Here is a 27,655-nt window from a genome sequence, read left to right as displayed (position 1 = left end):
TTCTTTTTGATAATGTATAAGTTTCTGTACAGACCATGGTTGCTTGTCTGGACCTTTTGCCATTCTCAATAAAAATACTTTGGAAAAAAAAAAAAAAAAAAAAAGAAAATTTTCACTGCCTGTTTCTATTCTGACCATTTATTCCATTTCATGGTTATTGCAAAAAAAAAAAAAAAAAAAAAATTTTACATGAGGGGGGGGGGGGGTGTCAAAAAATGATGGGCCCCGGGTGCCACATACCCTAGGTACGCCACTGCCATAGGCTATTATTGAGATGGCTTGGGGAAATCCACTGCTTATTCCTAGGATAAGCAGCATAAAATCTGTTCTAATATTTGGGATATTTCTAGGTACTTAAGACTTGGGTTGGCCACTGTTGAAAACAGGATACTAGGCTTGATGGACCTTCGGTCTGTCCCAGTATGGCAGCTCTTATATTCTTATGTGAGCCAAGTAAAGGATAATCAAACCCATGTGACATCCCTGCTGAAGTTGGCTCTTTGCCATTGGTGGAATGAGGCTTTATGATATCGCAACCTCAGCTCTGTAATGTTGCTACTCTGGGTTTCTGCCAGGTATTTGAGACCTGTTGGCCGCTATTGGAAACAGGAAACTGGGCTTGATGGATCCCAGTATGGCAATTCTTATGTTCTTAAGAACACCCCAGCACCGGGTTATATTCTTAGGAGCACTTTTCGGCCAGAAAAAGTGAAGGCCGATAAGAATTCGCAAATTGTCTTCATTTGCCCTCACCAACAATGGCCAAAACAGAAAGCAGAAGATAGAAGGTGGGTCACCAGAGACACAGCCTGCTTTCTTACCCCCTGTGGATGAACCAGGAAAAAGCATGCCATCCTAGATAGTTTGGGCTATAAAATCTAGATGTACACCTGCTTTGTATTTTCAGAATGTGACTGAGCTGTTAATCCATCACCTAGAAAGTTTTACTTTTCACAGCAAACATCTGGAGAACCAGACCAACGTCATAAAGCAAAGGGGTAGGCGGTTAGCTTCTGGGCAATGAGAAACAGTTCTCCAGGGAGAGGGTCTAGACTGGGTGAAGGTAAATTCAGGAAAGTGGAAACTCTGATTAGTCAAAACTGTAGGAAATGCCTTGTCCAGCCTGTGGGGGTATACAGAGAGAGGAGTGTGAGAAAAGAGAGTAGGGGTGAGATAGGCAGTGGAAAAAAACAGGGTAATGACCAGACGCAGGAACTGCTGAAGGAAGTGAATGAGAACCAGGGGCAAAAACCAGTTATCAGAGATACACAAACTGCTGAGGGAGGAGAAAGAAAGGGGGGAAGTTGGAGCAATAAACAGATCCCTTAGAAGCCCCAGAGGTGAAGCCAGAGGGTATAATAAGGAGACAATTAACAAAGAGCGAGAGACTGGGAGCAGCTTCTAAAGCGGATTCATTTTTTCCCCTTTTAGCAGATTGCAAAATAGCAGCAAAACTAGTCATTGCATCACAGAAAAAAGGAAGTTTTGGCTAACTGTTTTAACCCTTTGAGTAACCACTGGCAGTTAAATCAAGGCAAATTAGCAGGAGACTCAGAGAAAAGCTGGCAGGAGGTGGGCAGGCATCCCGGCCTCTGTGAAAGCAATTGGAAGAGAAACTACAGGTCAAATCTTCTTTTCTTTTTTTCTTCTTAATATTCAAAATAAACCATTGAGGGTTCGCTGTTGCCTTGGGCTTTTCATTTTAAGCAGATAGATTTTATACTGCGCTTTGAAAGCCAAACATATTGCAATTCTTGCTGTTGAGACCCCAGGTATTAAAACTGGGTGCTACCTGTGTATTAAGATTGCCATGTAAATGTTTGGTTAATTTCAAAAGAGCTAGATATATTTTCTTTGATTCTACACAATTATTGAGATATATTTTAGAAAAAGAGGTGAGGACTGTAAGTTAGTAGATCGGGTCCACTTCAGGTTATCTGTCTGTTTTCTTTAAAAATCATGGAGTAAATTCGTCTTCGATTTTGTTGAAACTTCTCCTTCAATGATTGTGGACTGACTAACAGTTGAAAGAATGTTCAGTTTTCTTTGTTATATTATTTATTTATATAATTTGTTTTACAGTGGATACTGTTGATTGCAATATGATTGTATTATCATAAAAAATTAAAACTCAAAACTCAATAAAGAAAATAAAAAAAAAAAAAAGAAAGAAAGCCAAATGTGACTTTGAATGTGACTTTGCATCGGAGAATCATCAGGAAAGAAAGACAATTTTAGTAAACCTGTTGTCCTGGTATCTTGGGTTGTTGTTTTTTTATGACACAGCTGGGGTTTGGCACCCTACGCTGCTCTTTTGGGATCAGTCTGACTTTTGTGTTGTCATTATCTCTTTCGTTTCATTGCTAAGAAAACTCCATTGGCTTCCGGTCCATCATAGGATCCAGTTCAAGTGTGCATGTGCTGTTTTCAAACTCCTTTATGGAATATTTGACTCTTTGATTCCCCTTAGTGTGAATTCCTTTAGATCCTGCTATTCAAGAATTACAACAATTTACAAATTAGCATTTCCTTCTCTGAAAAGTATTAAATGCACTGGGAAGCTTAGTAAATCTTTTACTTTTAAATTGGTGAGAATTTGGAATGGACTTCCAGATTCTCTAAGACTGGTAGATCGATTATTTCAATTTCGAAAAAGGTTAAAAACCTGGTTGTTTTCACAATAGTTAATTTGATTTTAGCTGTCGTATAGTAATTTTAAGCAGTTCAACATATTTTTTTCATCCATCTAATCTAACCAATTTCTGTTTTTATCCCACAGTTTTTACTTGTTATGTTTCATTTTTTAACGAACTGTAAACCAAGTCGAGCTCCTTAGAGAGTACGGTAGATTCGGTATATAAGATTAGATTCGATTCATTTTGAACTGGCTTCAGACAATGGTAAAACCCAGAAGAATATCCATCCACTTTGGGGGAGTAGCACTGCAAGCCTTTCTAACTAGTGGGCTGTCACTCTCCTGTATCATGGGATCAGCCATAAGGATATTGCAAGGCGGAGGGGAGTGGTTCAGGGTTACAGCTGCTATTTCAGCATCCTGAGGTTGTGAGTTTGATCCCAGCCTGCTCCCTGCAACTCTGGGCAAGTCATTTAACACTCCATTGCCTGCCAGGACATATAAGAAAAATATTTAAGAGTACCTGAATACTATTCAACATATAGTGTAGTTACTTACCTGTAACGAAGGTTCTCCGTGGACAGCAGGATAGTCAGCCACATATGGGTGTTGTCCCAACACCTCCCAATTTGCGGATAAGCTCTCCAATAGCTCAGAGAGATATATTTTTTTTTTTCTCTGAGCATGTGCAGTGCCTGGGCCCCACTGGGCATGCCCGAGCCCTACCCATTTCCCCCTAATCCCCAGGATGTTTCTAGCTGTGGCCGGGTCGGCCGTATGGGGAGGCGGGTGGGTTGAGAGGCTGACTATCCTGCTGTCCACGGAGAACCTACGTTACAGGTAAGTAACTACACTTTCTCCTAGGACAAGCAGGATGAGTCAGCCACATATGGGTGACTCCCTAGCCGAGGGATGTACTGACTGGACCTGCGCCTTAGCGCTTTGTGCATCCCTCGCCTGGCTGTGGAGGCCGAGCCGGGCAAGGTAATCAGGCAAAGCAGGTAAAGTTGTGGAAACAAGGTTTTAGATAAAGTGCTGTGTTAACTGAGCAATAATACTCACAGAACAGTGAACTGGTCAATGACAATCAATAAACAGTGAGAAACCAACAGGTCCAAAGTGACAATTCGTACTTGCATGTGAGAATTCATACTTGCCTATTCCACATTCAGTCTAGACAGGAGTGCTGGAAGACCTACTTAACTCACAGAACAGCGAAACTGGTCAATGACAATCAATGAACAGTGAGAAAACCAACTGGTCAACAGTGACAATTCTTAACTGGTCAACAGTGACAAATCGTACTTGCATGTGAGAATTCATACTTGCCTATTCCACATTCAGTCTAGGAAGGAGTGCTGGAAGACCTACTTAATCAATATCTATAACACCCTACTTGATCAGTGTTTGTCGATATTTATAACACCCTACTTGATCAGTGTTTGTCAAGGCTGTGCTAGTGGTTGCTGTCCCTCCCAGGAGGGAAGAGCCATTTCCAAGACTGCTCGGCCGAATGCATTTGGAGCGTGGAATGCTATGTCGAGGCAGTAGTGCTTGGTGAAGGTGTGCATGGAGGACCAAGTGGCTGCATCGCAGATGTCCCCTATTGGTGTGTGGTGCAGATGAGCCGTTGTGTTGGCTATGGTTCTGCGCTGGTGGGCGTTGGCTCCCACCTGCGGTTGATGCTGCGCTTTTCTATAGGTGAAGGGGATGCACTCTTATATCCAGCGCGAGCACCTGCGTTTGGTGGCCGGAAGTCCTGGTCTGTATTGGTCATAGGAGACGAACAATTGAGGCTTGTCTAATCTGCTTCATAGTCAGGTCCCGCACACAGTCCAAGAGGTGTTGCTGAGGTGGCAGTGTGCCTCCCTGTGGGGAGATGTAGAGTGCTGGGAGGCATGCTGAAGCCGCCTTCGGCAAGAATCGGGGGTGGGTTCTGGGTACCACCCTGTTCTAATGAGGGAGTGTGTCTGTAGACACGATGGTCAGGGTTTTCCCAGCCAGGAATATGGGATCTGCCTCCCCCAAAGGTTTGAAGGGGTCGAGGTGAGATGATGCGGCACCAAGTTGAGGTCCCATCCGGGCGGTGGTGGTCTGAACGGTGGGTGCAGATTGGACAATCCCTTCATGAAATTTTGTGATTACTGGATGCCTCGACACTGGTTTGCTATCTAGGCCAGCGTGGTATGCCGTGATTGCACTTAGGTGGACCTTGATGGAAGTGGGTTTTAGGTCCCCCTGAGATAAGCTCAGTATGTACTGCAGGATGTCCGGTATGGGGCAGTTGTAGGGGTCTCGCTGCGTGTCTGTGCACTGGTAGCGGAACCTTCTCCCTTTCAACCCATAGCGTTTTCTGGTTGAAGGTCTTCTGGCTGCCATAAGAGTGTGCTCCACGTCTTGTGGTAGGTTCATCCTCTCATCATCCATGCGGTCAGGGCTAAGGAACGCAGGTCGTGGTGGAGGGTAAGGTTCCCGCGTTGTGTAATGAGAACTGCACTGATCGGGAGCGGGGAGAGGTGGGTGAACCGCTATCCCTTGCCGGAATGGGAACCATGGTTGCAGGAGCCCGAAAGAGAGAAGGTTCCGCTACCAGTGCACAGACACGCAGCGAGACCCCTACAACTGCCCCATACCGGACATCCTGCAGTACATACTGAGCTTATCTCAGGGGGACCTAAAACCCACTTCCATCAAGGTCCACCTAAGTGCAATCACGGCATACCACGCTGGCCTAGACAGCAAACCAGTGTCGAGGCATCCAGTAATCACAAAATTTCATGAAGGGATTGTCCAATCTGCACCCACCGTTCAGACCACCACCGCCCGGATGGGACCTCAACTTGGTGCCGCATCATCTCACCTCAACCCCTTCAAACCTTTGGGGGAGGCAGATCCCGTATTCCTGGCTGGGAAAACCCTGACCATCGTGTCTACCGACACACTCCCTCATGAGAACAGGGTGGTACCCAGAACCCACCCCCGATTCTTGCCGAAGGCGGCTTCAGCGTGCCTCCCGGCACTCTACATCTCCCCACAGGGTGGCACACTGCCACCTCAGCAACACCTCCTGGACTGTGTGCGGGCCCTGACTATGCAGCAGATTAGACAAGCCTCAATTGTTCGTCTCCTACGACCAAAACAGACAAGGACTTCCGGCCACCAAACGCAGGCGCGCGCGCTGGATATAAGAGTACATCCACTTCACCTATAGAAAAGCGCAGCATCAACCACAGGTGGGAGCCAACGCCCACCAGCGCAGAACCATAGCCAACACAACGGCACATCTGCACCACACACCAATAGGGGACATCTGCGATGCAGCCACTTGGTCCTCCATGCACACCTTCACCAAGCACAGGTTTCCTCCCGGGAGGGACAGCAACCACTAGCACAGCCTTGACAAACACTGATCAAGTAGGGTGTTATAAATATAGACAAACACTGTTCAAGTAGGGTGTTATAGATATTGATTAAGTAGGTCTTCCAGCACTCCTTCTAGACTGAATGTGGAATAGGCAAGTATGAATTCTCACATGCAAGTACGATTTGTCACTGTTGACCAGTTGGTTTCTCACTGTTCATTGATTGTCATTGACCAATTTCACTGTTCTGTGAGTTAAGTAGGTCTTCCAGCAATCCTGTCTAGTCTGAATGTGGAATAGGCAAGTATGAATTCTCATATGCAAGTACGAATTGTCACTATTGACCAGTTATGAATTGTCACCGTTGACCAGTTGGTTTTCTCACTGTTCATTGATTGTCATTGACCAGTTTTCGCCGTTCTGTGAGTTAAGTAGGTCTTCCAGCACTCCTGTCTAGACTGAATGTGGAATAGGCAAGTATGAATTCTCATATGCAAGTACGAATTGTCACTGTTGACCAGTTGGTTTTCTCACTGTTCATTGATTGTCATTGACCAGTTTCGCTGTTCTGTGAGTTAAGTAGGTCTTCCAGCACTCCTGTCTAGACTGAATGTGGAATAGGCAAGTATGAATTCTCACATGCAAGTACGAATGGTCACTGTTGACCAGTTGGTTTCTCACTGTTCATTGATTGTCATTGACCAGTTCATTGTTCTGTGAGTATTATTGCTCAGTTAACACAGCACTTTATCTAAAACCTTGTTTCCACAACTTTACCTGCTTTGCCTGATTACCCTGCCCGGCTCGGCCTCCACAGCCAGGCGAGGGATGCACAAAGCGCTAAGGCGCAGGTCCAGTCGGTACATCCCTCGGCTAGGGAGTCACCCATATGTGGCTGACTCATCCTGCTTGTCCTAGGAGAAAGTGTAGTTACTTACCTGTAACATAGGTTCTCAGTGGACAGCAGCATAGTCAGCCACACAACCCACCTGCCTCCCCATACGGCCGACCCGGCCACAGCTAGGAACATCCTGGGGATTAGGGGGAAGCAGGGGGAAATGGGTAGGGCTCGGGCATGCCCAGTGGGGCCCGGGCACTGCACGTACTCAGAGAAAAAAAAAAAAATCTCTCTGAGCTATTGGAGAGCTTATCCGCAAATTGGGAGATGTTGGGACAACACCCATATGTGGCTGACTATCCTGCTGTCCACGGAGAACCTACGTTACAGGTAAGTAACTACACTTTTTTTACTAAGGTGCGCTATGCTTTTTAGCGCACGGTAAATATTAGCATGCGCTAAACGCTAACGCATGCATGCTATCCTATGGATGCGTTAGCGGTTAGTGCACAAGTTGATTTAGCGCGCGCTAAACCCTTAGCACACCTTTGTAAAAGAGGGCCTATATAACTATACGAGGGGCCGCTGGAAAGTTCCCAGCCCGACCAACAAAGTCGGGGCAGTCTCTATCGAGGGCTGGGAAGGAGTGAGGTCCATTGGCGGATCTATGGGGAGTTTTGGGAGGGGTAGTTCCAGTGGCGTAGCGAGGGTGACTGTCACTCAGGGTGGTAGCACTCCTCCCTGCCCTCTTCTCCACCCCCACGCTCCTTTCCAACCCCCCTGCCGCACGCATGCCCCCTTCCCCTGTAGCTCTTTAATTTTCCACGGCACGAGCGGCATCACAAACTTGTTGCCCGCGTCATGTCACTTCCTAGGCGCGGGACCCGGAAGTGATGTCGGAGAGAGCGCCAACGCTGACACGAGCAGCAAGTTCGTGATACTGCTCGTGCCAGGAAAATTAAAGAGCTATGGGGGAAGGGAAGGGATGCATGTGTGGCGGAGGGGGGTCAGGAAGGAGTGCTGGGGCGGAGAGGAGGCACCCAAGATGGCACCCAGAGCAGACCGCCACCCCCTCTCCTCCTTACTACGCCACTGGGTGGTTCAGTATTAGCAAAGTGTCCTGCCATGAAGCACTGTGGTGCCTAACTTATAGTTGGTCCTTTCTCTGCAGGAGACTTTTCACCATGATGCGCATGATTGTGACAGTGCTGGGTGAGTACCTCGAGTTTTTTTTTGTACCCTGGTCTCATGTTTCATGCTGAGATTAGAGCCACATAGGGCTAGATTCACTAAGGCCATGGATCGGATCAGATCCGTGGCTGGATGGCTGATTCACGAAGCGCCTTCATGCAAATGAGGGTGATCGGAATCACCCCCCAACCGACCGCATGGATCGCTCTCCAGCGATCCTGACACATGTGCAAACCATCTGTAGATGGTTTGTGCATGCCCTGGCCCTCCGTGGCAGGCAGAGCTGCAAAGAAATTTTTTAAAATTGTCTTTTACTTTTTCACGAGCCCGTGGTTTTAACCCACTTTAAATCCACGGGTTAAAACCACGGGCTCACGCTGCAGGGGAAGGCAAGGAGAGTCGGGCAGAGAGCAGTAGACTCAGGGCAGAAGTAGGGCAGCGATCGGGATAGAGAGCAGGAGAGCAGGAGATTCAATTGGAAAGCATGTGTGCAATTGGTCCCCAGCAGTCTCTTCTTTTGTTGATCAGTTGGTGTTGCAGATTTCTTTATTGAATCACTGCCTGCCTACATTTGCATGCCGTTCCCCCTCATTTGCATGCGCGAATCGGAAATTGCTCGGCACCATGGTTAGTGAATCGGGACAGGGAGCAATTGTGTCGCAAAGTGGTTGGGACACGATTGTGTCCTTTGTGAATTTAGCAAAAAACAAAAGGAATTGACCCCAAAATATCCTCAAAGAAGAAAATCCAGAGAAAACAAAAAAAACCTCTGTGGAGTTATGATGTTCCTAAATGGACTTTATTTGAAAGTGTCAAAGTTCCAAAGGTACACTGAAATCATCCACATAAAATAATTCCATCCACATAAAAATAAATCATCCACATAAGAGCCTTAAAGGACCTAGTCCACTAGGGATACAGGACCCAACACGGTCCGTGTTTCGACAAAAAGTCTTCTTCAGGGGTCCCTGGGGGTCCTATAAAGGTGAGTACGTGGGAAACAATTGTGTGGTGAGCCGGAAGTGAGACACAATTGTTTCCCCACGTACTCACCTTTATAGGACCCCCAGGGACCCCTGAAGAAGACTTTTTGTCGAAACGCAGACCGTGTTGGGTCCTGCATCCCTAGCGGACTAGGTCCTTTAAGGCTCTTATGTGGATGATTTATTTTTATGTGGATGGAATTATTTTATGTGGATGATTTCAGTGCACCTTTGGAACTTTGACACTTTCAAATAAAGTCCATTTAGGAACATCGTCACTCCACAGAGTTTTTTGGGGTTGTTTTTTTTAAAAAAAATTTTCTTTGTGAATCTAGCTCATAGTATATTAGGCTGAAAGAACAGAGATCCATCAAGCTTCACCTTTTCTTATCTCCAGAGTGAGAAGTTAAAAGGTGATAGAACCTAGGTGTTGGAATGGGGGAGGCCACAGGGGTCTTGGCCTCCCCCAAAATTGGCGGTTGCTGGTTGGTGCCCGCCCTCCCACCTGTTTATCAATGATATACTTTAAATCTTCGGGGCAGCCGCGAAGAGATAGAGGGTGGAGTCAGGAGCTGGTGATGGGCTGTGCCGCAGGATTCCGCTGGGGCTAGGGCGGAGCTCCTGGGTCCCCCCAAACCAAACAGCATTCCATTGCCTATGGGCTCAGGAGTAATCCTTTTTTTTACAGAAGGAGTGGTAAATGCGTGGAATAATCTCCTGGTAGAGGTGGTGGAGACAAAGACTGTCTGAATTCAAGAAAGCGTGAGACAGGCACGTGGGATCTCTTATAGAGAGAAGATAGTGGATACTGTGGATGAGCAGACTAGATGGGCCATTTGGCCTTTATCTGCCATCATGTTTTTATCTTTCTGTTAAAAAATATTCCCCCCCCCCCTGTATTTATAACCAGTTCTGTGGAATAGCAGTGCATCAACAATTATCCCTAGACAGATTTATTTTTCTCCAAAGTACTTGTCTTCTTGAAATGCTATTTAGTGTTTAATATCAGTATTGCAAAAGTGATCCACTACTTCCCCAAGCCTTCAATAAACAATTCTTTCCCCTGAAAGCTGTGGAATTCAGTTTCCCCCCCCAATCTGGTGTTTAGGACTTCTTTTCATCCCCTGAATGATCTTTAGGTATGTTGACCTGCAACCTTTCTGTGACAGTCAGGTTTCCATCATCGGCTTTGCTCAGTAACTGTTTTGAGCTTAAAATTCTGCTTTCTTTATCATGTCCTACTCTGTCGTCTTTTTTTTTCCTTAGTCTGTATCAGTGCGAGTTGCCTGCTGACAGTGGAAGCAGTGGGGATCAGTCCATCAGGTAAGGGAATACATCTGACAAACTGTCGGATCTCTTGTGACTTCTGATTGTACTAACATACATGGACCCGGCATCTCCTGCTGGCCGCCTGTGGTATAAAGTCCCATGAGGCACTGCTGCAGGCCTGGTCTGATTCCCAGCTTGGGAAGGAGCCAAGCCAATAGGCCGCAGTATAGGTACTAAGATTTCAAAATGATTATGCCAAACACAGTAGAAATTACCAGTCCCTGGAAACAATGATATAACCTGTCATTATTAGTGTTGTTCCTTCATTGCTATGACATACAATACTAACAGTAACCATCTCATATCACCTCAGGAATCTACTTTCTTTCATACCCACATTCACGAGCAATTTGGATTTGGTGGGATATAAATGATTTGTTTAAAGAGTAAATAAAAATAAACACAGTTTTCACTGGCATAATGTGCCAAACTATATGAGGGGCTGCTGAAAATTTATCAGCTCAACCAACACAGTTGGGGCAGTCTCCATCGAGGGCTATACATGTAGTCCAGCGATTTTCCACTTTTTTCGTTCCGTCAGAGAACTACAGAACCAAACAAGTGGAAAATCGCTGGACTAAATGTATAGCCCCCGATGGAGACTGCCCCAACTGTATTGGTTGAGCTGAGAACCTTTCAGCGGCCCCTCGTACGCTGTTGGATTGGTTCTTTCCATTCCAATTTTAATTGGCGTTCCTTTCTTTAATTGATTTGCTTTGTTTTATTGTAAGCTGCTTAGACCGTTTCGAATTTCTGGCACATCAAATATTTTAATAAACGTGAACATGGAGGCTTGGATTCTCATACCGGCGTCGATATCAGAGGCCGCCTTAAAAGGGGCCGCTGATCGCATGCCATAAGAGTCTAAGAATAGCCTTACTGGGTAAGATCAATGCTTTATCTAGCATACAATAAGGGAGCGTGCGCAGTACTTGGTCCTTCTTAGCAGCCCCTGGCTCCTAAGGGTTGCTGAGTCATTTCCCACATCTGACTCAGCAGGCCTGCAGCTGTTTCATGAAGCCTCCCACAAGGCAGTCTTTATCCCTCATCCTTAAATATGGGGCCAAGATGCAGAGCACACAGACTACAAGGGATTGCGTAACAGCAATGGTTATTCCATCTCAATCCCGTTTGGTAGCTGCCACGCAAGTCGGTCATTAAACAAACATTCCATCCCAGAGGTGGTTGCAAGTCTGTTTGAACTGTAAAGTGTTTTAGAGTGGATTCAAGACACTGCAAGAATTTGCTTTAGCACTGCCAGTAGTATGAAGTCCTTAATATATTATAAAATATTGATTCTTCTCTATCTCCCCCCCTCAATCACCTACCCTGAAGCCCCAACCCTTATCTTTGAGCAAGAGCAGACAGTGTATATCATCGGCACAGATTATGTAACCCTGCGATGTGTGGCTCCAAGTCCGTCCAATGTGGAGAAATATGTGTTCTACCAAGATAGAGTACCGAGGAAAGATTCTTCAGAGAATGTATACAACATTGAGCCTGTTACGAAGGACAAAAGGGGATCTTACTTCTGTGTGTATTATACACTGGACGGGAACATCTCCCAGGAAAGTGCAATCAGGACACTCAGGGTTATAGGTAAGAGCTTCATCTGCATCCCATTATATGGGAATGCAGCCTTGCATATATGTGCTGTTTTTCAGTTTATGTGTCTCTGTGGGCGTTTGTTTAACTTAGATTTGCTATCTCAGATTCCCTCACTAATTCTGAGCAGGTCCGGCTCAACTATGGACCACGTGAGGCACTGGCCCAGGCTGCCAGTGATAAAGAGCACCAAAATCTCTGACCAGTCACCTTCAAACTTCTAGAGGGATAGATGCAGGACTGGGATTTTGCTGCCCTTTATCATCAGTACCTTGAGTGGGTGCCTCATCTGATCCAGCGGGAGAGAGTGAGAGTGAGAGAAAGATATCAGATCACAGATGGTGTGTGTGTTTGGGGGGGGGGGGGCTGAGATGCCAGATTGGGAATGCTAATGCAAAAGTTGGCTCTGGACACCACAGTTCCTTGAGCCAGCCTTTATCCAATGGTACATCAGATGGATGGAAGTCTGATCCCTGTTGAGAGAAGGGCCAGTAATGGTACACCGACAAATACGCATAGGACAATTGTGTCATATCAATTGTGCCCCAACAAATGCGTACATTCAGGACAATGGCGCACCGTCAATCGCACTAGTGTTAGGGTATGGTTTAGATGAGGATTATGGGTTCCCATAATCCTCATCTAAACCTTACCCTAACACTAGATAGCAAGTGAATATTTTAAGTGTAAGGGGGGGCCCCTCCTCAAAAAAGAGGGTTACTATGTAACCCTCAAAAAGAAAAAATAGAATCCACTGTATGGAGCATGATTGATGGCACGCACTTGTCAGTGCACGCATTTGACGGGGCATGATTGACGGGGTGCAATTGGCCTGCGCAGGTTTGAAGGTGACAGAATTTTCCTATTGTCGATACCATAAAAATTCTGGGAGTGACACTGGACCGCTATCTCACTCTAGATATGCGCTCAGAGCTACTAATCAGAAAAGGCTTCTCGACACTATGGAAACTAAGAACCATCAGAAAGTACTTCGACACAACATCATTCCGCTTACTGGTGCAATCCTCCATCTTAAACCTACTCGACTATTGCAATATTATTTATCTGGGGTCTCTCAAGAAAACCATTCAAAGACTCCGAATCATACAAAAAACTCAGCCGTGCGACTGATTTTCGGCCTAAAGAAATGGGATCACATAACCCCCTACTACCAAAAACTCCACTGGTTGCCCCTGGAGGCAAGAGTATTGTTCAAATTCGCCTGTCTCTGTTTCAAATCCATTCTTGGTTTGGCCCCTCTGTACCTGGTCTCCCACTTTAAACTAGACTGCTCCACCAGGCCTACGCGCAGAATACGCATGTTTAGCCACCCTATAATAAAAACCTGCTGATACAAAAGATTCCTTGACAGAATCTTGCCTTCCAAGCAAGTCTACAGAACGACTGGTTAAGCAGCATCATCATGCACTCCTCATCCTACCTCAACTTCAGAAAACTTATTAAAACCAACCTGTTCAACCGATTTGTGGCCAAGAATTCCTAAAGTCTTCACTGCTTATCCCTCACTGTATGACCTATTCCTTCTTATTGTAAATTGCCTCGATCTACTTCCTATTGACCAAGAATTCCTAAAGTCTTCATTGCTTATCCCTCACTGTATGACCTATCCCTTCTTATTGTAAATTGCCTCGATCTACTTCCTATTGACCAAGAATTCCTAAAGTCTTCATTGCTTATCCCACACTGTATGACCTGCTCTTCCTATTGTAAATCGCCTCGACTTACTTTTTATTGTAAACCCGCCCCTACATGAATATTTGTACAGAGTAAGGTAACAACCTTACTCTGTACAAATATTCATGTACTCAAAGACTTCATTGTTTTTTCTGTATGTCTAGCTCTTCTTTATTGTAAATCGCCTCGAACTACTTTGGCTTTGGCGGTATATAAACAATAAATTATTATTATTATTATTATTAATAGGCTGAGTTGACTTCCTGAGATGAGATGGAAAATTTACCCTCATCCCCTTCCACTTCCCACCCCCACCCCCTTCCCAGAAGCACAGGAAGCAGATTGTAAAGAGATGGGGCAGCCTTTAGTCTCTGAGTACAACATCCATAATCCTAACAGCATCCCCAACTGTGACAGGAAGTTTCTCTAAATAAATAAATAAACAGATTATTGGCTATCAGATTGTGGACTTTGTTGTTGAGCTAGCAGCATCCACCCTCATGCACATACAACATCAACTTGTATTTTCTTGCTTTCAGAGCGTCCTCCCACTCCAGAGATTTCCTTTATGCCCCAGCAGGCTGTTTATGTGAGAGGCGAAGAATTGAGCATTGTGTGCACCAGCTCAAAAGCCATCCCGGGAGAATATTACCATTTCTACATGAATGGAAGGCGGCTCACGGAGGCTGGGGGGCAGCCTACGGACAAGCACCAAATTCCAGCCCTTCAGGAAGGGAACGCAGGAGTCTACATCTGTCAGTACGGAATTGTGGACTCTGGACGATCAATCAGCACCTTGGAGAGCGCTCCAAAAACACTTATTGTAGTAGGTGAGGGAAAGCTAACCTTCACCTTTTTTCACTCTAACACTTCCAGAAAAAGAGACCTCAGCCCAATATCTCTTCTCCATATGCCCCACCTCATGCTCTTCTCCTTCCCCTGACTAATCCTATTAAATTTTAACCTCAAGAATCATTTAACATCTCCCACTGATCCAGTTTAACCATTATTATACAGAAAATTCTAATCTGAGAAATCTTGTCCTGACTTTCACACCACCTCCAATCCATACAGTTTGGATAAACTCTGCAGTAATTCCGGTAGAATGTATCTTGGAAATATCACCAGGGGTTTTCAGATTTCATCGGCAAGTTTGTCTTTGCTTTCCTTTTGGAATGGTCCTTGCCTTAAATCCATTTTCCTCCTTATTGATTTGGTTTTTTTCAGACCCTCTGCCAGCCCCTCGTCCCTCCATTCGCCCTAGCCCTGCTGTTGTTGGACAGCAGGCCTTTGTGCAGTGTGAAGCTCCCGGTGCCTCCACAGTGAACGGATACCGGTTTTACAAAGATGGGAGAGAAATCACGGAGCCACAGGGCTCCACCCAGGACACATACGTCCTGAATAGATTCAGCGCTGCAGACCAGGGATCTTACTTCTGCCTATACTGGAGAAACCTATCTGGGAGGGAGATCCGATCCCCTGAGAGCTTCAGGGTACTGCTGGAGTCAGACGGAAACAGTGAGTTTAGGGGTTTAAATCCCCTTCCTGTATCTCAGTCTTATTTACATCATTCTTAATCTTTCTTTCACAGTTAAAATATGTCAAGCTAAGAGGGAGTGGAGGGGTCCTTCCCTTTCTTAACACAATTTTAAAAACAGCAGCTCTCTTCTTATTCCCATAAGAGGCAACAGGCAGGAACCATGGCATAGCGAGGGTGATTGGAGCCCAGGGTGATGGCATTACTTCTCGCCTCCCCTCCCTGCTGCGTGCATGCCCCCCTTCCCTTCACCTCTTTAATTTTCCTGGCGCGAGCAGCATCATGAACTTGCTGCCTGCATTGCGCTGGCTCTCCCTCTGACGTGATGTCCTAGGGGTACTGTGACAACTGAGCACAGGACGAAAGTGCTCTAACAAAGGCATGCTGACAACTGCGCGCAGGAAGCATGCGTGCCACCACTCCCACTGCTTTAAAGCACTGTGAGGGGGCTCCCACTACATGTACACGTCCTCGCGCTCCTGTTGGTGGGGGGAGCTTGGGGGAAAACCCCAAGTACACTGAAAACTCCCGTTTTCCTTTCAGTTTTCGGTGGTCAGAAGTTTTTCAGTGTAAGGGGGTAACCCCCACACACCCACCCACAACGGGAGCATGAGAACTTGTACATGTAGTGGGAGGTTCCCCCTCACACACCCCTCACAGCACTAATGGTACAGCTTGAAAGCAGTGGTGCACATACGTCCTGCATGCGATTGTCAGCACGCCAAAATCTGGCATGCTTTTGATGGGTCACCCTTCATAGCCATGGGACCCGGAAGTGACATCAGAGAGAGCCGACACTGATGCGGGCAGCAAGTTCAAAATGTTGCTCACTCTGGGAAAATTAAAGAGATATGAGGCAAGGGAAGGATTGCATGGTAGAGGGGGGGGGGTCAGGAAGCAGCGGGAGGATGCGGAGAGGAGGACAGGTGCCGGCACTCCCACCAAGATGGCGCCCGGGGCGAATCACCCCCACCCTTCCCTTACATCACTGGGCAGGAACAAATGGGCAGTCCTCATATAGACAGCTCAAGTTATGTGTTTTCTCATGGAACTTTCTAGAATGTTTGCACCTTCTGTCTCTTGCTTGCAGTCTTAGATCTTCCAGTTCAGTCCAGACTTGGATTGCAGGTGGCAGAGCCCCAATCAGTGTATCTCTCAGTGACAGGAGACAGAAAGAAACACACGCGCTGATCTGTTCCTATCTGCGTCTCAGCCTTGTATCCATTTACACCTCATGCTTCCCCTACTGTAAGAACATAAGAATAGCCTTACTAGGTCAGACCAATGGTCCATCAAGTCCAGTAGTCCATTCTCACAGTGGCCAATCCAGGTCACTAGAACCTGGCCAAAACCCAAAGAGTAGCAACATTCCAGAATTCCAAAGAGTAACAAAAGATTCTAAAACCCCCAAAGAGTATGAAGATTCCATGCGGAATCTGAAAGAATAGCAAGATTCTAGAACCCCAAAGAGTATGAAGATTCCATGCGGAATCTGAAAGAATAGGAAGATTCTAGAACCACAAAGAGTATGAAGACTCCATGCGGAATCTCATAGAATAGCAAGATTCTAGAACCCCCAAAGAGTATGAAGATTCCATGAGGAATCTCATAGAATAGCAAGATTCTAGAACCCCAAAGAATATGAAGATTCCATGCGGAATCTCAAAGAATAACAAGATTCCGGAACCCCAAATAGTAGCAACATTCCACGCTACCAATCCAAGGCAAGTAGTGGGTTCCCTCATGTCTTTCTCAATAACAGACTATGGACCTTTCCTCCATGAAACTGTTCAAACTTTTCTTAAAACCAGCTGCGCCATCCGTTTGTACCACAACCTCTGGCAACACGTTCCAGAGCTTAACTATTCTCTGAGTGAAAAAAGTATTTCCCTGTAACTGTACTGTAGATCAAGGGTCTCAAACTCTGGTCCTTCAGGACTGTAAATCAGTCAGATTTTTGGGATATCCCTAATGAATATGCATGAGGGATATTTGCCTTCAATGGGTAGCGTGCATGCAGATCTGTCATATAAATTATTCATTATGGGAATCCTGAAACCTTGTTTTAAATTTGTTTCATTTCTCTTAAATCACAGCATTTATTGTCTATTATCATTACAGACCTGATGTTAATTGGGCAGACTGGATGGACCATTCGGGTCGTTATCTGCCATCATCTACTATGTTACTAATCTAAGGAAAGAAGCTTAAAATTGAGAACTCATCAAAGATGCTAGGCTTTATTCTGGACTCATATATAACATTTGAAGACCAAATTGATTCCATGGTCAGGAGGTTCTTAAGATAAAGACAATGTAGATCAATTAAGCACGTTTTAAGCCAGAATAGTTTCAGGATAGTTGCCTGAGCCATTTTACTCCTTATCTGGATTACTGCAACTCTCTATATTCTGGTATCAAAGAGAATGTGTGTGTGTACCCTGGGCAAGTCACTTAATCCCCCAGTGCCCCAGGTACATTAGATAGAGTGGGAGCTCACTGGGTCAGATAGGGGAAAACGCTTGAGTACCTGAATAATTTGTAATCTGCATAAAATTGTAGGATATGCAGAATATAAATATTTAAATAAAGTTTAAGTTCAAGTTTATTGACTTTTAATATACCGACCATCAACAAGTATCTGGCCGGTTTACAATAAAATATTTAAAATAGAGGTTAAGATAATAAATATTTAGAGAAAATAATAAAAGTGTACATTAAGGACATTAACTGGACGGACTTGAAAGTGAGGGTAAGAGGGAAGGGAGGGGAAAGTTACATAATTAGAAGAAAAAAGGAAAAAATGGGGAGAGAAAAAAATAAAAAAAGGGGGGTTGGAGATAGTGAGGGGGATAGGATAAAACATGTAGGGTGGGGTCGCTTCATAGAAGCGGTTGGTTGAGTAAGAAAGAGAAGCTCTAAGGGCAGGTGAAAGCATCACGAAATAAAAAAGTCTTCAGGCTTATCTTGAATTTATTACAACTGCTCTAGAGCACAAAGCAAGTAGACAAATCCTTCAAGTAAACTAATTTGAGAAGGCTGGTCCGCAATTGAGAGAGCTACACTGGTTGCCAGTGAATAAAAAGAACCCTCTTTAAAACTGCTCGTATGATCTATAAGGGCTGTTATATGGGGGAAATCTCTCAGAGCCCAGTATCTGATATCAAGGTTACATGCGCCTTCAACTATTCTGGCCTTTCTGCCTCCCTTATAAATTCGCCAAAAGATTCTCGATTCCACCCAGTGGCGTGGTAAGCGGGAGGGGCAGTCCGCCCTGGGCACGGTCTTACTAAGGGCATGACTTCCCCCTTCCTCTCCTTGCCCCTTGCCTTCCTCCGTAGCTTTTAAACTTCCCCGGCGGGAGGTTTGCTGCCCGCATCGGCGCTCTCTCCGACTTCCGGGACCCGCACCTAGGAAGCGACATCAAAGGGTTAAAAAGGGAAGGGGGCAAGGAAGAGGGCAGGGAGGAGCACCATCGCCCTGTGTGCCACTCAGCCTTACTATGCCACTGATTCCATCTTTAAATTTCAAGGTCCCAAGGTTTGCCAGTATGCCTGTGTCAGGTCCCCTCACACACTCGTTCAGGAAAACGCTGAAAACATGTCTCTTCTCTCTGTAACACCCCAAACTGTCCCTTAACTTACAACAAATACCTAACTATAACTGTAAAGTTCTGATATCTACACTTGCAAATGTAACCTCTGATATCTTATTGTAAACTACTTGAAATTTTGTGGGGTATGGTATGCTATGATAACAGAATTATTTTATTTTATTTTTAAAACATTTCTATAGCGTTGTTTGGACTGGCTCCAGGTTATTTATCCTCTCGACTACTTTTGCATAAATCCAATAGGAACACTCAAAATATTCACATGTTTACGTATCTGACCTGTCGATTTAAGAGATTTTTGGAGAAAACTTTTTCTTTTCCAGCTTATTATTCTTTTAGGAAGTTGTTAAAAACCTACTTATTTGATAAATGGATAAAATTAGATTGGATGTATCCACTTTTGAAATGTTGGTGTATGTTTCACTGAATGTACAGTTTTTTTTGGATGTAAATCACTTAGAATTAATGGTAGGGCGGTATATAAGAATAAAAGTTATTATTATTATTAGTTTTACATACATAATTCTATAAAACAAATAAAGAAAAAATAATCCTCAGAAGATCAGCAATGAAGAAAGGAGAGCCAAAAAAGGCTTTTACAGAGAATCATGCAAACGTATTCCAAAAATCAGCATGCATGGAGAATCAATATCTAGAAAAAGTAATTTCCTGAAATTGTGTTTTGACAGTTTTGAATAGTACCTTAACCACCAAGGAAGAGCCTCTGCAGTATCCTTCAGTTATCAAAGGTATGTATGTTTTTATTGCAAAGGATTCTCGATACCTTGCGCTGTATTTCTCTTCTTTAAAAAGGCAAAGGAGAAAGCCAGTACTGAGAACCCACATCTGTGAATCCAGAAGTCCTTGGGGTGAGATGTTCGAAGCATTTGTTCCCCCATAAAGAGGATATGGGGAAAACTTTTTAAAAAATAAAAAATCTGCCCCTGAGCTAGAGAATGACAAGGTGACAAAATTCATCACCGTTCCCGTCCCCGTGGATAACCGCGGGAAACCATCTCGATGTCATTATTCAAGGAGAGAGGGAAGAATCAAAAGTATGAATGGGCTCAACCACAGACCCTTAAGCCTTGCATTGAAGAATGTTGGTGTAGAAGGACTGAGGTTGAGATAGACACGTAAGAATGACACAGGATTGTTTCCCGAGGTTATCCGCGGGGACGGGGACGGTGATGAATTATGTCACCGTGTCATTCTCTACTTGAGATCTGATAGCTGCCACTCACTCCTGGTGAGATCCAGAACCCAGTTGGGAAACTGAGACAAGTCACTTAATCCTCCCTGTAAGCTATACTGTATGTGGCGGAGACCTTATAGCTTAATTTTCAAAGGTTTTCAAAGGTGATAAGAGCTCATTTTCGATTTCAAATATATTTATTGAATTTTTTAAAAAACCAGAACAGAAATACAAAAAGGAAACAGAAAGGTATAATGAACAAATGAGCAATGAGGTTCAACAGAACCAACCAGATAATAGAAGAATGCATAATACAGAATACATATGATATGATGTTAATACTTTTCAATGCAAGAGAGAAAAAACCCAAGAAAACCTGGAGGCTCAAAAGAACCCACTGAAGAACCTGGAGAGGAGAAAGAGAGAAAGGAGGAGGAGAAATAGAAAAAGAGGAGATAGAAGTAGATCAGGTAGAATATGGAAAGAGGAAAAGATGGACCATAATGAAGTAGGAATGAGTGAAGAATATTAAGTAAAGAGCAGGGGAGATGGATGAGAGATACGGGGTGGACATCCCATGTCAGCCTACAATAATAGTTAGAGAAGAGAGGGAAAGAAAAAAGTGGACTGAACAAGATCAAAAGAAAGTAGAGGAAAGACAACGGTTAAGGAGAGTAGTGTCGGATAGGATCCCAGATCTTGGAAACACGTTGTAATCGATTTGTAAATTCAGCAGCTTTTAGTTCATATGAATGAATCATGAGGACTGTATTCCACCAGAAAACAAAGAGCTCATTTTCAAAGCACTTAGACACACATAGTTCTATAGGTTTCTGTGGTACTTTGCATGTCTAAGTCAGTGTGTCACAAATTTTGTAAGCTGCTGGCACACTAATCTCCGGGCTGCGACTGGAGGGCGCCCAGAAATGCGTAGACATTGATGCGATGACATCATCACATCAATTCCACGCATGTGCGGATGTCCTCCAGCCGTGGCCCTGAGCCTCCTATTACTGCCGGAGGAGAGGTAAGGAGAAGGAACAGAGGCGCCGGTGAGGAGAAGAGGCGCAGGCGACAGCTGACTGACTACAGGACGTGCCTCTCGCTGGGAGAGGCACATCCTTTAAGCAGTCAGCCGGCTCCTCTCCTCCTCGCCAGCATCTTGAGACACTACTGCTACTTAGCATTTCTATAGCGCTGCTAGAAGTATGCAACGCTGTACATTTAAACATTCAAGAGACAGTCCCTGCTCAATAGAGCTTATAATCTAATCAAACAGACAAACAGCACATGGGTGCTTCACAAGTAAATGGGGGTTAGCTTGCATTTACCTACCTTTTGTTCATTCCTTGTTTGCTTTCCTATTTTCCATTGTATTTCCGCCCCAGCTACCTATTGTCTTTTGTAAGTCTTTTATAGTCCGTATTCATATAAGTACGCCATTGAGTTAAGTTGGGTTTTCTCCTGTTTTGTAATACTTGTATTGTTTTGACGTTTTTTTTTATTTTCCACCCCTTACATTTTTTGGCAAACTCTCTTCGAAATATGATAAGCGACAGAATCAAATTTTAATAAAAACTTGAAACTTGAGTTAAGAGCAACCTCGAGAAAGTGGGCTTTTAGCCTGGATTTGAAGGATGGAGCTTTACGTACTGACTCAGGCAATCTGTTCTAAACTAAACTAAACCTTAAGTTTATATACCACATCATCTCCACGGATGTGGAGCTCGGCACGGTTTACAAGAACTTAAAATATAGGAAGAGAAGGAAAAAAAAAGGTTTACATGAACTTATATATAGAAGAGAAGAGTAAGGGGGGATAGAATTACATTTTAGTGAAAAGCCAGGTTTTCAGTTGCTTGCGGAATAATTGGAGGGAGCCCAGGTTCCGCAGCAGGGTAGTAAGATCATTCCAAAGACCTGTGATTCTGAAGAGAAGGGATTTTCCCAGTTTGCCTGCATAGCGAATACCGTGTAGAGAGGGGAAGGATAGTTTATACCTTTGGGCGGGTCTGGTAGAGTCAGAACTCGAGGAGTTATAAGATAGTGGGATTAAGGGAGGAAGAATGCTGTGAATGATCTTAAAAGCCAGGCAGGAGCATTTGAAATGAATTCTGGAAATCACTGGGAGCCAGTGAAGTTTGGCTAGGAGTGGGGAGACATGGTCAGACTTGCGTTTTGCAAAGATCAACTATGAGTGTGGTGCAGCAAGAGAGAAGGAAAGTAGTCTGGAGTTGGCAGTAGAGGAGACGGGTACAAATATGAGAGACTTGCCTGATGGAGGATTATATAGGGAGAGATAAGAGAGGAGAGATTTTCAGGGGCTGCAGAGTGAATGTGATGGTGATAATTGCATTGCATTGTAGTTCATTAGGAGGAGTTTGAACTGTATGTGGAAATGGAAATGGATGGGGAGCCAATGAAGTGACCTGAGGAGAGGAGTGATGTGGGCAAAGCGACTGTGACGGAATATAAGTCGAGCGACAGAATTTTGAACGGATTGAAGTGGGGAGAGATGGTTACGTGGAAGACCTATGAGAAGCTAGTTGCAGTAGTCTAGGCGAGAGGTGATAAAGGTGTGGTCAGAGAGGAAGGGTCGGATTTTGGAGAAATTAGAGAGAAAGAAAAGGCAGGTTTTGGTGGTCTGTTGGATTTTTACAGAGTGAGATGTTTGATAACTGATTGTTAATCAGGTTGCACACATACCTCAGAATCACATCTAAAATTGGGCATGGATATTTGGGTGTCTGTTAAAGAAACTGGGGGAGCATGTCTAAAGTGAGGCCATGCCCTTAACCCCTCCCATTTTATGGTCACACACTTCCTCATTCCTTAGGGAACGTATTGGTCACTATACCCCTTCTTCCGTAACTTGGCACATATGTAAATGTATAGGGTAAGTCTAGTTGAGTGCTATGTGTTTGTGATTATGTTTATTAAAATTTGATATACCGCTACGGCTTACAACAGTTCAAAGCACTGTACAAGCATAAAAGCAGTTAAAAAGAAAAGAAATGGTTGGTGATCTTCGTCATAAGGCATAAGGGGATAGACTTAAAGATATGATAGAAACATTTAAATACCTAGGTGGCATAAATACGCATGAGGCGAGTCTCTTTCATTTGAAAGGAAGCTCTGGAATGAGAGGGCATAGGATGAAGTTAAAAGGTGATAGGCTCAGGAGTAATCTAAGGAACTACTTTTTGACAGAAAGGGTGGTAGATGCGTGGAACAGTTTCCCAGAAGAGGTGGTGGAGACAGAGACTGTGTCTGGATTCAAGAAAGCATGGGACAGGCAAATGGAATCTCTTAGGGAAAGGATGCTGTGGATGGACAGATTGGATGGGCCATTTGGCCTTTATTTGCCATCGTGTTTCTATGTTTCTATAACTATAACACTCTATGACCTCACAATGCAGGTGTAAAGAGCCTTAGCCTATAGGGATAGGAGGAGATAGTGGATGCTGCGGATGGGCAGATTGGATGGGTCATTTGGCCTTTATCTGCCATCATGGTTTCTATGCTAACTCCACAAAAGTAAAGGACATACCTGGCAACATGCTTGTGAAAACATTCAAAAAGATTGCATACTCATTGTGTCTCGAGGGCTACAGTATTCTCTCTTGTCAAGAAGTGCTTTTTTAGCCTTCGAATGCTGAGGAAGGTTAGAGCTCTTTTTTTCAACAACAACACTTTTCTGTTCTGGTCCAATCTATCATATTATCCTGTTTAGATTACTGTAATGCTATTTATCTTGGCATAACAAAGACCTGCCTTCAAAGAGTCCAACTGATACAAAATACGGCTGCAAAATTAATCTTTGGAAAAAGGAAATATGACCATGTGTGTCCTTTGCTTCTAAATCTTCACTGGCTTCTGGTAAACACTTCGGAAATCAGCCACATTAATATTTTCTGACTGTTATTTTTTTTTAGTTTCTGTTAACCAAGTCAAGCTCCATATTGGTTGAAGACCCGGTATACAAAGCTAAGCTTTAGTTTAGTTTAGTTTTAGAACTTGCTTAGCCCTCAAATGAAGGGGATGTTTACAGGGAAGGGACATGAGTGCATAAATTATAGAACACTGATTGTTATGCGCTAAAATACCGCAGTGGGCACACGGACATGTAGGCATGTTGATGTCAACTTATGCTAGTATTCAATAATAGAGTTTTGACAGCCAGATGCTGAATGGAATTAGTGCTCCCTGTGTGGCACTGAGAAATCTAATTTGTGGTGTCCAATTATAGTCTGTATCATCAGGCTTCTCTTGAGGAGAAGTGAAAAAAAATATACAATAAGTTCAGTGGGTTCTTTGATTGTTCCAGGTTTAATGGGGTGTTTTTTGTTTTGAGAGAAAATTAGGAAAGATTGATTTGAATTTATTGTAGTATTTTAAGTTGTCTTGTTTGAATTTTATAATTTGTGTAAGTATGATTGTACATCGCTTAGACTTAAGCGGTCTATAAGTTTTAAAAATAAATAATATCGATAAATAATAGTACCAGTGAAGCGATGGTGCCACTGTGTGGCCAGAAACATGCACTGCAGCCTTATCTTCCATTGGTTGGAACTCTCATTTAAAGGGACAGGACATCTTGAGGAAGGAGTGGCCTAGTGGTTAGAGCTACAGCCTCAGCACCCTGAAGTTGTGGGTTCAAATCCCACACTGTACCTTGTGACCCTGGGCAAGTCACAGGTACATTAGATAGCTTGTGAGTCCATCAGAAAAGAAAGGGAAAAATGCTTGAGTACCTGAATAAATTCATGTAAACTGTTCCGAGCTCCCTGTATTGTGACATCATAATGCCTAAGAGTCAACCTCTTCAGTGATGTCACAATGGCTTCATTGATCTACACTTGACTCACTTTTACTATATTCTGATTTCTAGAGTGGTGCAGTAATTAAAGCTACAGCGTCAACATCCTGAGGTTGTGGGTTCAAGCCTACTCCGCTCCTTGTGACCCTGGGCAAGTCACTTAATCCCCCTATTGCCTCAGTTATATTAGACAGATTGTGAGCCCACTGGGACAGATAGAGAAAAATGCTTGAGTACCTGATTGTAAACCACTTAGATCAGTGGGTCCCAACCCTGTCCTGGAGGACCACCAGTCAGTTGGATTTTTGGGATAGCCCTAATAAATTACATTACATTACATTAAGGATTTCTATTCCGCCATTACCTTGCAGTTCAAGGCGGCTTACAAAATATTTATAAACGGGGTAACAATGGAGGAACCGATGATAAATTAGAGTGGTAGATAGGTAATTTCGGGGCAAGGATAAATACAGTTTACAGGAATTGTGTAAATGGAGGTAACATTAGAAGCATAGTTGTTATTTTGGCATTGTTAATAGTAGGTGATGTTAGGGCTGATTTAGGAATTTCTTTAAAAGTATTGTTTTTATTTCTTTTCTGATGTGGTCATCAGCAGGTTGGAGATCCGGGTATCCAGTTTTGCGGCTTGAGTGGCTAGGAGGCCGTCATGAAGCTTTGATCTTTTTACTTCATTGATCGGAGGAGGTATGAATGGGGAGTGCGCTTTTCTGTGTCTGAGTGTGGATGCTTGGTTGAGGCGGTTATTCAGGTAAGAAGGACTGTCTCCATTTAGGGATTTAAATAGCATGCAGTAGAATTTGAATTGTATTCTTTCTTGGATTGGTAGCCAATGTGAGTTGATGTAAGCTTCTGTGATGTGGTTATATTTTCTCAATGAGAAGATGAGTCTCAACTCTCAAGGCTGTATTTTGGATTGTTTGAAGTTGCTTGATCATAGTAGCAGGGCAGGGAGGAAAAGGATGTTGCAGTAGTCTAGCAGTCCTAGGATTAGGGATTGTACTATAAGCTGGAATTGATATCTTTCAAAGAATTTCTGGACTTGTCTCAGATTTCTCATAATTGTGAAGGATTTCTGGATTGTTTTGTTTATTTGCGGTTGCATGGTACAGCATCTGTCTATGGTCATTCCTAGTAGTTTTATGGTGGTTTGGATGGGATAGTTGATTGAGTTGAGTTCTAAATTGGTTGAGGTTTGGATTTTGTCATTTTCGAAGAGGATGAATTTAGTTTTGTCTGGGTTGAGTTTAAGTTTGTGATCTTTCATCCAGATCATAACTGTATTCAGTGTTCGGTGTAGGATGTTTGGCGTGGTGGGTTTAGGCTGATCATAAGGTATGAGGATGGTAATGTCGTCCGCGTAGCTATAGGTGGTTATACCTAGATTGTTCAGATGCATGAGAGAGATTTGCATATAATGGAGGTGACAAGCATGTAAATCTGCCCCATACATATTCATTAAGGCTGAAAACCGGACTGGCTGGTGGTCCTCCAGGACAGGGTTGGGAACCACTGACTTAGATAACCTTGATAGGCAATCTGTTCCATTTTTGAGGAAGAGAGAAATTCTGGCCTGCCTTGGTTCTGAAATGTGAAACAATGACATGAAAGGTTCTGAAATGTGAAGCCATTGGCATGAAAGATGTAAGCCCTTCTGGTTTGTTTTTTTACAGTGTATCTAATTTTTTTTGGAGGAAAACTGCTTGTATTGCTCATAGCGTTACTTGCCTTTGGCTCCTGCGTAATTCATCAGAATAGAAAGTAGGTAACATGTTCTTTGTCTTTCTCTTGTCTAGAATAACAGCATGAAAAACATTATAACAGTACAGAATAAAATATAAGAACTATAACACTATTACTTAGTTTCCGACATGTTATCATTGTTTTTCCCTATCACAGGATAAAGGCAGAGAAGGAAGTTCAATGAGCTGCCGTGACCCACCACCCTTTAAACAAATGAACAATGATCATCTTGATCTCCCAGGTCTTTAATGAGGAAAAAAACCCAAAACCCTCTGAGATGGTTGGCACAATGGTACCATCTTGTGACGAGAGACCAGACTACAACTTTTTATTCCCTGCAGTTGGGAGAGGACTCACCTGTCTATTTCCTTTTAAAGAGACGGAAAACATAAAAACATGATAGTGGATAAAGGCCAAATGGACCGTCCAGTCAGCCCATCCAGTTTTTCCTCTTCCAAGTTACCTTTTAGATCATTTTGAACTAATAGAAAACAGAAATTCTTCACGAAACACAACCTTATTCTCCCCCCCCCCTCAATAAAAGGTTGTGTATACAAAAGATTTCATAATAGAACCCTATCCTTTCAGGCAGGACTTTGGAACAAACGTTTTAGTGGTTTGATCTGAAATTCTTCTTTTTACCAGGCCTTTAGAATATCATTAAAAACCTGTTTGATAAATATGTATAACCTAGTGTACTGTGCTTTGTGGTACATATTCGCTGTGTTTTGACAGTTTTTACCTCTTATTGTAAATCGCACTGAACCGTGAGGTATTGCGGTATATAAATACATATATTATTATTAATACTATACTTAGTGCTTTTATTTATTTGTTTGATCCCAAAAAAGCTTTTGTTCAGAATAGATTACACATAAACAATTTGCCAGTGTTTTATGCTTAAATGAAGGCTAAATATTAATAAACTAGTCTTTAAGCCCATTACATTAACGGGGTGCTGTCTTTCTTTCTTTCTTTCTGTCTGTCTGTCTCTCTCTCCTTGGCCCCCTTTCTCTGTCTGTCTTTCTGTCCCTCTCCCTGCCCCTGTGTCTTTCTTCCTTTCTGTCTGTCTGTCTCCCTCCCTCCTGCTGTC

General features: G+C 43.7%; 1 protein-coding gene across 1 annotated transcript; it reads left to right on the top strand.

The window, feature by feature from the left end:
- The first annotated feature begins 1,557 nt into the window (after positions 1-1,557).
- A1BG (alpha-1-B glycoprotein) lies at positions 1,558-27,376 on the top strand. Its single transcript, XM_033925259.1, has 9 exons — positions 1,558-1,622; positions 8,007-8,047; positions 10,276-10,332; positions 11,674-11,937; positions 14,178-14,468; positions 14,866-15,156; positions 19,477-19,536; positions 26,493-26,580; positions 26,719-27,376. Exons 2-9 carry the CDS (start codon positions 8,020-8,022, stop codon positions 26,744-26,746), a joined length of 1,107 nt encoding a protein of 368 aa, XP_033781150.1. The 5' UTR covers positions 1,558-1,622; positions 8,007-8,019; the 3' UTR covers positions 26,747-27,376.
- The last annotated feature ends 279 nt before the right edge of the window (positions 27,377-27,655 follow it).

This window comes from Geotrypetes seraphini, chromosome 16 (assembly GCF_902459505.1).
Source record: "Geotrypetes seraphini chromosome 16, aGeoSer1.1, whole genome shotgun sequence".
Classification (NCBI taxonomy): Eukaryota; Metazoa; Chordata; class Amphibia; order Gymnophiona; family Dermophiidae; genus Geotrypetes; species Geotrypetes seraphini.
The sequence above is the reverse complement of the archived record's forward strand: the minus strand, read 5'-3'. Positions and strand labels throughout refer to the sequence as shown.

Excerpts from the sequence above, each read along its gene's own strand:
- A1BG (XM_033925259.1), top strand. The coding sequence starts at position 8,020 with ATGATGCGCATGATTGTGACAGTGCTGG. Across the intron at positions 8,048-10,275 it reads CATGATTGTGACAGTGCTGG|TCTGTATCAGTGCGAGTTGC; the intron begins GTGAGTACCTCG and ends TTTTTTCCTTAG. Across the intron at positions 19,537-26,492 it reads GTATCCTTCAGTTATCAAAG|TGTATCTAATTTTTTTTGGA; the intron begins GTATGTATGTTT and ends GTTTTTTTACAG.